General features: G+C 35.3%; 1 protein-coding gene across 5 annotated transcripts in view; it reads left to right on the top strand.

Moving 5' to 3' along the window:
- Window positions 1-13005, top strand: part of DPYD (dihydropyrimidine dehydrogenase) — an 831034-nt gene that overhangs the window by 481413 nt on the left and 336616 nt on the right. For 4 of the 5 annotated variants that reach the window (XM_082686466.1, XM_082686464.1, XM_082686465.1 and 1 more), the window contains one exon: window positions 6120-6284. The exons of the other annotated variant lie outside the window; for it this stretch is intronic. In XM_082686466.1, the coding sequence (XP_082542592.1) occupies window positions 6120-6284 (165 nt within the window). The remainder of the gene's footprint in view (window positions 1-6119; window positions 6285-13005) is intronic. 5 annotated transcript variants of the gene reach the window in all.

The raw sequence follows: 13005 nt of genomic DNA, 5'->3' as shown, positions 1-13005 counted from the left end.
AATATCAAACCAAAATTAAGCCCATTAGAGTCTGTGCCACTGGGGAAAAATTGGGCCTGAGAAATTATAAGATTTGAATGTGACTATACCTATACCTTCTAACCTGGAACCTGCCAGGGGCCTGTGGTTCTATCATATGAACTTGAACTCTAACAGAGGAAGCCCTCTATAGAGAGAGGGAAGAATGAAGAGCAATGCAAATAGAAGCAGAGAAAAGAGACAGAGAAACATTTTGAAATGGATTTCCTTCCTGTTATGGGAATTATTCCTTTTCCTTAAACTAAATACCACATTCCACTTTTGGAAAGAAAAAAAAAAAAAACTTGTTTAAGTTGACTTGTTTTTCTTGCAATGAAAATTAGTGCTAATTGGTATCACCTGCATCAAATGTTAAGAGGTCACTAATATTATTCATATCACATAAATGCACCTGAATTCTAGTCTTCTAGTCTCATCTCTAATGCTCACTAGCGCTGGGCACAAGTGGACAAGTCCTTTTAATATCTCTAAGTCCCAGTTTTAGTATTAGCACTGTGATGACAGAATCATGAAGATCAAATAAAATGATGTATGTGAAAGATCTGTACTATAAAAATCTAAATTGTTACTTTTTATATAATCTCAATGCCACTACTTCTCTGATAATTTATCTTATATTTCTAAATAACACTCATACTCTTGTTTGCTATGTTTTCCATATGGGTAGACAGATTTTAAAGTTCCTTATGACAAAGGGGTAAATTTTGTCACAATTTCAGGTTTTTGAGTGCTATCTTTATGTAAGACACTGGGATGGAAAAATTGATGTATTAAGAACAAATTCTCATCCTACCCATTCCACACCCCACCCCAAAACAACCAAGTAGAGATTATTCTGACCATTATAACATGTATTTTGGGGAGTAATCAAATATTAATATACTTAGTTCATGAAGAAAATAAAATGTTAGAGAGTTCTTTCATAATAGTGGAGTTGCACTGGTAACTGGGCCACTGTTGAATTTTATTTTACTTTTTGTTATTCCCAGGGTAGCTGTATGCCAGATTTATAATGATAGAACTATATTATATAACAGGATATTTGTTGTTAGATTTATTTGCAAAATGATTCTCCTCTACCCTGGAATAATGTATAGATAAATCCCAGAAATATACAGAAAGTGGTATATTTTAGAAGACGGTTTGTCATGCAATACATTTAATTTTTGAAATTCTGGCTTACAAAACTAATTAATTAAAAGATTTGTTTGCCAAAATCAACCAGTTGACAGCAGAATTTTGGAAATTAGAAAAAGGAAAAGTTACCCTAAGATTTAAATGATAGGTTTTCAGGTAAACCAGTATAATTTTCTCTGTAGCTCTTAACAATATGCACTATGATACCACAAAATTCATTAAACAGATTTCTCATTTTACCAATGTGTTTTTGCAGTTCAGGAGTAAAACTTCTTTAAAATTACATATAATTTTAGAATCATATTTATTCTATTGAGTTTTTAGAATTCATATTTATGTAATTATTACAAGTAATTATTAATACTTTTAGAATTATCCTTGCTCTACCACCCCCAGGTCTCCTCTAGCATCCACTCTCCTGAATTATTTTTAATTATTCTCTTACTTTTATTTGGTCACATAACTACTTTTCACTAAACAGTGTGCTGTGTTGTTTTGTTTTAGGTATCATATTCTATTTATTTTTCCATAGCTTGCTCTTTTCACTCAACAAATTCTAAGTTAATCTGTTGTGGTACAGGAGCTGTGGCTCACTTTGAAAATTTTATTTTTTCATTTTCATTGAACTTTTGGGGGACCCAGTTCTTTTCCTAGCCTCTTACCAAGACATCTCTGCAAAGTTTCTTTTTCTGTTCACTGGGGCCATTGTGACTATCTTGATCCAGTGGTAACCATGGAAACACGATAGGGATTTTTTTAGTATAAGAGAGGTCAAGTAACTGAACTTAAACAAGCAAATATAATCAGCCTGTTTACCATTTAAATCTCTTTACTAATGCTGAAAAATCACTAGCATCACTTCAAATGTTAAGAGGTCACTGACGCTCGATTTTATAATGGTACTTAACAATATCACATAAAGCAGAGGAATCACCTAACATTTCCCTGTCTATAAACATCAATTTAAAAAAATATATTGTTAACTCACTGAAGATTAGAACTATGGTAATTCATCTTCTTTGTTATAGAGAATGAACTCACTTGTTCTAAATATTCCAAATATGTTTATTTTGTTATATTAACTCCCTTAAGCAATGCTAATATAATTTAGCTATTAAATATTAAAGCAAAATATTATCTTATAAAATCATGCTCAAATTCTAGTATTCCCTGGTCAAAAGCTTTAGTAAGTTATTGCCCAATTATTGAAGCTCTAACTCTATAATCATATAACCCAGGATAATTGGTTGTATCCATTTTCATTCATCTTCCACTTAATTTAACAATTCTAAGAAGTCTTAAGTCAGTGGAGAAGGTTTTTTTGACAAAGTAGAAAATATGAATGAATTTGGGAAAGAAACCCTAGAATAAAATTTCTATTACTGATTCATCACTGGGTGACAGTCTTGGAATCTGTGCACTTTTGTTGAATTTGGAATATGTTGAATTTTTAAATTGCTACGATGGCAACAATTGACTCACTGATAGTTGACAAGCTCTACACAGTAGGCATATGTAGTTTGGGCAGTTGTTCAGAATCTTTTTTCTTTGCTTGAGTTGAGGAAAGAGAAAACTGACCTGTTCAGAGAAACATTGCCTGTCATAAATTAACATAAAGGAATAAGCAAGCCCTATTATAAAGTAGATTAAATTTCACCTTGTTTTGCCTTGCACTTCCTGTTTAATCTTTGTTAAAGAGATCATTGATTGCAGGCTCTTTGGGAATTAATTAAAAAAAATTTTTTTTGCCTTAAAAAAAAAAGAGATCATTGAAAATTCTACTTTGGTATATTTAGAGTTTAATACCAGATTATGGAAGAGAAAAATAAAACAACCCTAACAATAAAATTACTCCTAAGTCACAGGGAAAATCTCTAATGGCAAAATTTTAGGTTTTAAGTTACCACTAAAGTGGGGCATTTTAAGAAAGAAGCATTTGCTTGACTGTACTCCAATTAAATCTTGTCAATTTATTGACCCTTTGGCTGTTGTGAGTTGTTGACCTAATTGTTATGAGGAGAGTTACTGTGAAAAAGCATATGGCTTAGAATTACTGGACCATTGATATTTTCCTTACTCAGTATAGGTGCAGTTCTTCCACTCTGTCTTCTTTATTTTATGATATTTAAAAAATCCTAAGCATACTGTGGGAAGATGTGAGCCCAGCCTAGTAGGGTGTGGACGCAAGAAGCAAATACAGTTGGTTAAGATCCTAATGGGTTCATTGGCTAATAAATCCCCTAAGTAGTCATGGACCAGGTTAAGAACTCACATCCACCTGATCTAGAAAAGCCCTAGAGTGGATTATGTTTGATGAGGCAATGATATTTAGATCCTAGAGATTGGATAACCCAGAAAGTTAGGGTCAACAATCAGGGAGATTTTAGAAGTTCCAGGGTGATGAAGTTCAAGCATGCTTCCTGTCATTGAGGCTCTGCAGTAGGCTGAGATGGCTGAGATGGGGAGAGGTGGAGTAATGGACAATCTGTGTCAAGCACACTACTTCCAGGATGTAGCTGTATTTGGTAGTAGGGAGCTATTCAGAGAAGAGGTCCCTGAGCTATCAGGGGAACCAAGGAAAATCCCCAGTTCTAGAGTAATAGACTAGTAGGAAAGGATCTAAGCAAAGAACCAATTCCTGAAATTTGAATACAATTCCAATCCCACATGTCTGTTCAGCAACAGAATAAAGCCAGCATAAATCCTGTATAGTTCCCATCCCTCAGGACAAGACCCATTCTAGTGCCTAGAATTTTGCTCTAGGCTTCTTTAAAAAACATTGTTTGAGCACCTACAAAAGGCCAGGCTAGAAGCTGGGCATGTAATAGCAAAGATAATGTCTCTTCTTCCATACCTTACATTCTCATGGAAGGTTCGGACCAGAATATAGACAGTAACAATGCAGGATGTTAAGAATGCCAATTGGGGATGGTATATATTGCTATGATGGCATAAGTCAGAGCAACTTATTAAGACTTGATGATGTTGGAGAGATCAACATGTTTCTCAAGGGACTGAAGTTGAAGCCAAGACCTGAAGAATGGGCAAGAACAGGGATGCTGCCAACATTAATCCATTTCATTCAGTAAACTGGAGGTGTCACTAAATTATATAATGGTAATTTAAAATAGGTGCCCCTTCCTTTGTGGAGCTACTCAGTGCCAAGACTCCTGAGTTGGTGAACTGAAAGAGGACTGTGTCCTCTTTCCTTGGCCAAGTTTTCCTATGCAGAACACAACCTGTGGCCTAGAATTGATTTATCTACGTGAAAGGCTTTTAGGGTAGGGGGGTAAAGCAGAGGGAATGAGGACCTCAAGGCTTAAAAGGTGTGGCTCTTGAAAATTGGAGTATAGAGGAAAACCAGCTTTACTTGTTGCTAGAATTGTCTCCTCTGCCCATGATTGCGAGAGAGTACCGACCTGGGGGAGCTGCACAGAAGCCACCTGCTGGGTTGCAGGGCACATATTGAAGCATTTGCCAAGACAGAAATTTGACCCACCAGGCTTGAGCTTCCTGCAGCGACTCTACTTGTCATTTTACCCATTATAAGATTGTGGAGCACTGTTTCACAATAGCAAATCAAAGTAAGGCTGGTGCTGTTGCCCACAATTACAATAGAAGTGGAATGGCTTAATTAGTAAAACATTAACTGGCAGGATTCCTATAAGTAAAAATGTACATATTTAAGGAGGCTTATTGTAACATTTATACCATTTATTTTATAATATACTAATTCGAATGTAAAAGTGAATGTAAATTACCAGAAATTAACATGCAATGTGAAGAAAAGTCCTTTCATCCTCTGCAACTGTAGCATTTGGCAGATTCAGGAATAAATAATCTTTTGTGGCAAGGGTATGCCTTATCAAACATATGCAGATCAGCACTAATTAATGCTAATTAAGGTTTCCTGTCTATCTAGTTGGAAAAACGTCCAAATGTTATGAAATCCAGTTAGTATGCCTATTACGCTAATTGTTTTATATGGGGTGGTTCTTAATTAAAATATGTAAATTGACCTTAATTGCTATATACTAATGGGGGTTCATGTTATCTCACTAAAAGTGACAAGATGGTGAGGAGGGGTACTTAAATGACTAATTCTGATAAATCCTTAACTAAATGACCTTTACTCAAAATTAATTTTAATTGGAAGTTGGCTAAAGAAACATTTTTCTTCTTTGTTTCTTTCTAGTTTTTAGTAATGTAAGAATGTTACTCTTCTTTGTTAATACAGCTTTAGAAGCAGTTGTGCATTGTTAATTACACTTAACAAGCAAGTTAATTTGACTGTTTACTGTTTATAGTTATCAGGAAGTTATTGATATCCTCATTTCAGTCTGGGGAGAAGTGAATTCTCATTGAATGTGTATTTATAGTTAGAATCCTATAGGTAAGTTGGCCAACCCAGTTAGTTTGTTAGAGTATGTGTTGAAGTTTGATGAGCCTGTAGTATTAATGTGTACTCCTTGGCTGATTTACATTGCAATTGCTTTTTAAAAAAATATTTTTTCTTTACAAAACATTAGCTTTTATTGGAGTTAAAAATCTCATTGAAGATATTTGCATCAAATAGACTGAAATGATATTCTTACATTTTACTTACCAGGTTTTTATTTATTATTTAATTGCAAACAAATTAAAATATGTATGCCCCAAACCAGTGTAAATTAATTTACATATTTTACTTTTTTTTTTTTTTTTTTTTTACTATACTAACCTTGCAAGTACAGGAAGTAATTTAAATAAAACTAACAAATATTTTACTCTTTCATCTGGAAGTAGTTTATGTTCACATGTAATTTAAAATACATTTTTTAAGTCCTTCCATAAAAATGTGAGAAAGGACTTAGTAAAATATTGTCATATGGAAAAGAGCAAAGAATAAGGATTGTAGTTTTTCTTTGTCAAAAGGAGACCCAATATCTTTACTCTTTTATCAGGACATCGTGACAAATGTTTCACCTAGAATTATTCGGGGGACTACCTCTGGCCCTCTGTATGGCCCTGGACAAAGCTCCTTCCTGAATATTGAGCTCATCAGTGAAAAAACGGCTGCATATTGGTGTCAAAGTGTCACTGAACTAAAAGCTGACTTTCCAGACAATGTAAGTGTGATTTAACGTCTAAAACAAAAGAATTGGCATAAGTTGGTGAATGTTTATTTAAACATCCAATTCATAGGCTTATAAATATTAATGTGTATAATATATTTTATTAAAGAATCTGCCAGTTGCTTTGCTGATGCATAGAAAGATAAAAAAGAAAGAAAAGCTCAAGAACTCATAAAAATCTGCACAATGTGAGGCTTTGTTATAAATGGGTGCCATGCAGATGGAAGAAGTATCTACATAAGCAGGAGGAAGAGAAATGAAATACTCATTTTATTGAGTTGATTTTCACTGGATGTGGCTAGTATTTATGAAGGTGATGACCTTAGGAAGAAATTGCAGACTATAAATCATTTTAAATATAAATCTGAGGCAGAAGCAGAATATCTTCGTATATAGTGTATTTATGTTTTTCCAGTGGGAAATAATTCAAATAATTTTAATACTTTTATACTAAATGAGTCACTATTCTTTATAAAACCCTTTCTTTAAAAGTACTGTATATAAAGATTACATATATTTCATTTCTTTATGGATTTTTATATGTTGTCAGTAGTTTTTTAACCTATAGATGGTATTTTCTCTTCAATAGATGGTTACAGTTGTTCTTGATGTCATTCATTCATTTTTTTTCTCCCCTCCCCTCACTTCAGTGCACATATGCACACACGTGCATGTACACACACACACACACACACACACACACACACACATTCCCTCTCTCCATCGTATTTTCTGTCTCAGAGCTGGTGATGAATGGAGGTTGAGGTTTGAGCCATGTGTGTCTTTATTTGTAGAAAAGATTCAAAGACAAATTGGAATGGTTTAAGTATCCTAATGATAAATGTTTTAAAATCTGATGAAAGTCTAATGAAAATTGTTTTCCCACAAACTGGTAAATTAGAAAAGCTTACAAAGGGACTTTTGCTATCATACTGTTGTCTAACCCATCAAGTTTTGTTTTTCTTTTTTCTGTTTTAGAAAGTCCTAATTGTTTCAAGGTTTTCCTATATTGAAACAAAATTTAGACACTTAGAATATAATTAATCTTCCTTAAGTCAAACCTTCGGATATAAAGGGAACTATGAAGACCCATATAAAACCTATAGCTTTTGTTCATTAGGAATTTTTCACTTTCTGAAAATGATGTTGCAAATCATCTCTGTGTTCACATAATACAATCAACTCTAATAACAGTTAGGTTGAGCTGTTTGTTTTTTAAAGGACCCAAATTTCGTGGGAAGTTTTTCTCAGAACGACTAGGACAAAAAGTGGGTCAACCATAAGAAGAATCATACACACACACACACGTATATATATATTTATTATATATACACACAATTATTATTGTGTATATTATTATATATATATGCATTACATATATACACATATGTATATATATATTTTATTTTATTATCTATATATCTATACATACTTTTTTAAAGATTTCATTTATTTATTTGTCAGAGAGAGAGTGCACAAGTAGGGGGACTGGCAAGGAGAGGATTGAGAGGGAGAAGCAGGCTCCCAGCTGAGCAAGGAGCCCAATGTGGGGATTGATCCAGGGCCCTGGAATCATGACCTGAGCTGAAGGCAAATGCTTAACCAACTGAGCCACCCAGGCATTCCTATAAATAAATTTTTAAAGATGGTCTGCAAGTTTGAGTATTATACCAGGTACTGAACATGCAGTGACATAATACCAATCACAATAAGCTTGAGTTCTTATAAGATTAAATTGTACTTGGTACTGTTATAACTGCCTTATATATTTTAACACTCATTCTTTAAACAATCTTTTTTTTTTTTAACATTTTATTTATTCACTTGACAAACAGAGATCACAAGTAGGCAGAGAGGCAATCAGAGACAGGAGGAAGCAGGCTCCCCACCGAGCAGAGAGCCCGAGGTAGGGCTCGATCCCAGGACCTTGGGATCATGACCCGAGCTAAAGGCAGAGGCCCCAACCCACTGAGCCTCCCAGGCGCCCCTCTTTAAACAATCTTATTATTATTACTTACTTATTACTTACTATTACTTTCCCTATTTCACAGAGAGGAAACCAAGAGGAAACAGAGAAGTTAAGTAGCATGCCCAGAGTTACACAGCTAATACAATGTTCCCCACTCATCCACAGTTACAGTTTCTGTTGTTTTAGTTACCAGCAGTCAAGCCATGGTCTGAAAGCAGGTGATCTTCCTTCTGATGTATTGTTTGGAAAGTGAGTAGCTGCTTAAAGCTCTGTCACAGTGCTTATGTCATTCACCTCACTTCATCTCCTCACATAGACACTGTCCTCTCACATCATCACGAAGAGTGAAGACAGTACAATACAGTATTTTGAGAGAGAGAGAAAGATCACATTCTCACAACTTTTACTAGAGTATGCCGTTATAATTGTTCTATTTTATCATTAGTTATTATTGTTAATCTCTTGTAGTGCCTAATTTATAAATTAAATCTTTATCGTCGGTATGTACGTATAGGAAAAAGCACAGATTATTTTTAGAGGGTTTAGTGCTACCCATGGTTTCAAGTAGCCACTGGAGCTCTTTGAACATATTCCCCATGGATCAGATTAGGATTATTATATACAGTGAAACCAGAATTTGAACTTGAAACTTGCTTTTAGCATCTGTGCTCCTTTCTAACGATAGTATTCTCTAATGTACCTACTATAGTGTCATTTCAGGCCTTTAAAATTTCAATATGACTTTTTAATGCAGCATAAGAATAGTATGAAATATAATTTCCCCCAAATATTGCTCCTATAGTGTATCTGAAAAAAAAAATTACGTTTTTTCCTGGAAGAGAACTCCCACCAATGGCTTAAGTTCTGTCTATCCTCTTCTGGGCAGGAGTGAGATGTTAAATAATGGCCTCCAAGAAATGACAGTAAGTAGACAAGAAAGCTGAGATGAAACCTTCACTTTGTGATTCCACAGCCAGGAAGAAGAGGCACATTTAAATGTTCTTTTCAATTTCCCCGGAAACAATTTTCTTCTTCTATAATGCTTTTTCATCAGAGGAAACAATGCTTGCATTTCTTGTTTCTAATTCTTTCACCATTTAGATTGTATTCATTATTCTTTTTCTATATTCTTAGAACTAATTTCTAACATTTTTATTCCCCATATCAAAGATAACATTTTAAATACAATTAAAATGGCATTCCCATTTGAACCCATGGAAATAATGTGTTGCACCTAGATATTGCCATGCTGAGAGTAGAATATCCCCCACTGTTTTGGAATTACTCTGATGCCAAACCCAATGAGCTGAATGAAAGAAGGTGACCCTTCATTTTCCAAGTTTAATTATCACTCTCACTGGAGTTTTCCCACATCATTCTCAAGTGCGTGGCTGCCACCTTTAATGACAGGGATCAGATAATTCAACCCACTGTGGCAGCTTCTAAGCAAGGGCTAACTTTTGAAAAAGAAATTATTCTGGAGGTTGTGGAGAAGGGATGTAGGTCAGCTGATATCAGCAGCTAGTATCTCTCTTTCCAGAGAGAACAGGCACCAGTTGACCATGAACTTGAGGAGACAGCTGGAAGAACATCTTGAATATAAAGAGATCCTGAAATATATTGTAAGGGCTTGTTTCTTAACTATCACAGAGTTCCACCAAAGCCTACACTTATATTAGACTTCTGCCCAGCTTTCAAGGTTTCCTTTTATTTATCTGTGAATTAAATTTGGCACACTGATCATTGTAGTGACAATTATTACTAAGAGGTTTTTATTTTTTTGTTCCTAAGCTGAGATTTTGCAATGCTTATTATGAAATGTACTGTATAATTAGAGCTTACAGAAATCAATTTTAAGTGAATCCTTTCATTCTCACTGCAAAAGCCTTAGAAACCATATATTTTAGACTTTGAAAAAAATTTTTACCAAAAAAAAAAAAAACATGCTGCATTTTGTCTGAATGCACTGAATTAGCAAACAAAGACTGACATTTTCTATCATTTGTGGCAGCTAAAGTAAGAGTTAGGCAAAAGATAGGGATTCAGCAGTAAATTAGCTGGTGAAGATAGAAAAGGGAGTGATGGCTTTGTTAGAGAAATTAATAAAGGAAGAACAATTGATATGTAAATATACTTCTATTATAATACACCTCATTCTGCTGAAACCCTTTCTCAGTTCATTACTGGGAAATCAGCATTATGCACATTAAGTTCAAAATTATTCCAAAGAAGTTGTTCTTCATCAGCATTCCTGAAAGCACTTTCTTGACCAATAGCCTCTAAATACAGAGTTCTTAACTCTCCATGTGTGCATGTGTGCCATGGGCTCCTTATACACCCTTGTGAAACCTAAAGGCTTTTCTTCAGAATGTTTTTGAATGTGTAAAACTCAATTTGGTAGTTTGCAAAGGATTCCCATTGTCATAAAATAGAATGCTCAACTCATTTTAAAGAATACCTTATAGTAATGCATGTTCCTCTTTAATAAGTCACTAGAAATTCAGCCTGGTGGCAGATCTAATAATTATTAGATTACTAATAGTTATTAGGGTACTGTAATTTTGACATATAATGGTGACTGTCAGTGACATGGTGAAATATCTGTGACAATTGTGTGATTTTCCATGGCTTCTGTCAGTGCAAAGTTAGAGGTATTGATAGCGCTACTGCGGTTTGTTGTATACAGGAGGAAATGCTAAATTTCAGCAGAAGTTAGTGAAAATAAAGGTCTAAGTTTTTCCCCATCCAAATTCATGAATTTCCTGCATTCTATCAAGAATTCTATGTACCTCAGATAAAGAACATTGTCCAGTGGTTCTCAGTTCTGGGTGCATATTGGGAAGCTTCAGAAAAGGTATTTATGGTTAGACCCTGTTCTAGTTCAGTCATTTCAGAAATTCTGGCATGGATACAATGAGTATAACTCTGTGTATGTGTATGCATGCTTGGCATGTGTGTGTAGGTGGTGCATGTGTATATATTTTTTTAAGATTTTATTTGTTTATTTGACAGACATAGATCATAAGTAGACAGAGAGGCAGGCATAAGTAGACAGAGAGAGAGAGAGAGGGAAGCAGGCTCCCTGCTGAGCAGAGAGCCAGATGTGGGACTCGATCCCAGGACCCTGAGATCATGACCCGAGCCGAAGGCAGCGGCCTAACCCACTGAGCCACCTAGGCGCCCGCGTATGTGTATTTTGTACAAAGTTCGTCGATTAATTTTACTGTGTATAAAACTAGCATCATTCATAACCCTTGACATATATCATTAAATATTTATTAAAGTCCTGTATCAGTGAGAGCCGTTTATAGGTGCTAGGAACCGTGGGCTTCATATATCTGTGAAGCAGAGTTTTTCCTCAGTTTCTGGATGAGGAAACTGACTTTTCAAAACATGGCATTGCACAGGGCACTGTGTCACACAGCTAGTAAGTGAACTCACTGGAACTGAAAATCTTCCCCTTACACCTTAAAGAGGTATTTAACTTGGCTCTAAAGAACCTGCAGAATTAGGAGTAATGTTATTTCAGTTCCCTTGCCCACCCACTCAGATGGGTCAATTATATTGAGCTCTCTTCACCACAGACTTTCAAAGAGAAAATAAAATCTTTTTTATTGGACAAAGAAAGAAGTCTGTCATCAGCCAACCATTATTTTGTCATTAGTCCCAGCACGGGACATTTTATAGCTCAATATATACTGCTTTGCAGGGATGTAGCTGACTTTAGAAAACAAGGTCAGTGACTCAATGTGGACCTTGGTTTGAACTGTTACCTGGCCCCATCTTAAGTTCTGTATTTGAAAATAGGGAGTCAAGAGATTCAGTTGGATCTATGGATCCCCTAAGCAAGGAAGATGCTCACTGCTTATTCAATCGATGTTCATCACCCCGTAACTCCTGCAGTCTTCCTATGGCACCATGAAGCCTGACTCAGCAGGAGCAGGCTTTTTTTTCTTTGGATTATTCATAATTAAGTCTTACTCATTAGAAATAAGGGGATTTGGGGGCACCTGGGTGGCTCAGTCCTTAAGCTGCTGCCTTCAGATCAGGTCATGATCCCAGGGCCCTGGGATCAAGCCCCGCATCAGACTCCCTGCTCCACGGGGAGCCTGCTTCTCCCTCTCCCACTCCCCCTGCTTATGTTCCCTCTCTCACTGTGTCTCTCTCTGTCAATAAAATGAATAAAATCTTAAAAAAAAAAAAGAAGGGGATTTTGTTACCCCCCTCTCAATCTATTTAGAAAAATAAAATTTAGTAACAGATAACACTATAATATATATGTTGTCAGGCCAACAATGACCCATACAGAGTTGTTATTTTTGCTTTCTTTTTTTTTTTTTTTTAATTAAACCATTGCTTTCTTATCACTGACCTTATAAACCATAAAAATGACCTTGGCCCTTTCCCCCTCATATCCTGAAGAGGATATTCACCAACAGAAATGTAAGCATCCCTGCACTGGAGCAATTCCTTCTTTGCTCCCTCTGGAATTTTTAAGCTTCTCAAGTCTCTATTTCTGTCAATTTCTACACATTCCCATGTTGATTTATTTTAAATAAATTAGGAAACTGCTAGAGCAGCTATTGAAGGGAAGGTTAGTATATCCCTAGGAAACTCCTTCCTTCTTTCCACCATGAATTCTAGAGGACATAGATACTTCCCAACTTCCCTTCTTTGCTAAAATCCAGAACAGTTATCTGATGACGTTACTTTAATGATTTTTTTAAAAAAAGATATATCTAGTCA

This window comes from Mustela nivalis (genome assembly GCF_964662115.1).
Source record: "Mustela nivalis genome assembly, chromosome: 10".
Classification (NCBI taxonomy): Eukaryota; Metazoa; Chordata; class Mammalia; order Carnivora; family Mustelidae; genus Mustela; species Mustela nivalis.
This window is presented reverse-complemented; position numbering and strand designations above follow the sequence as displayed.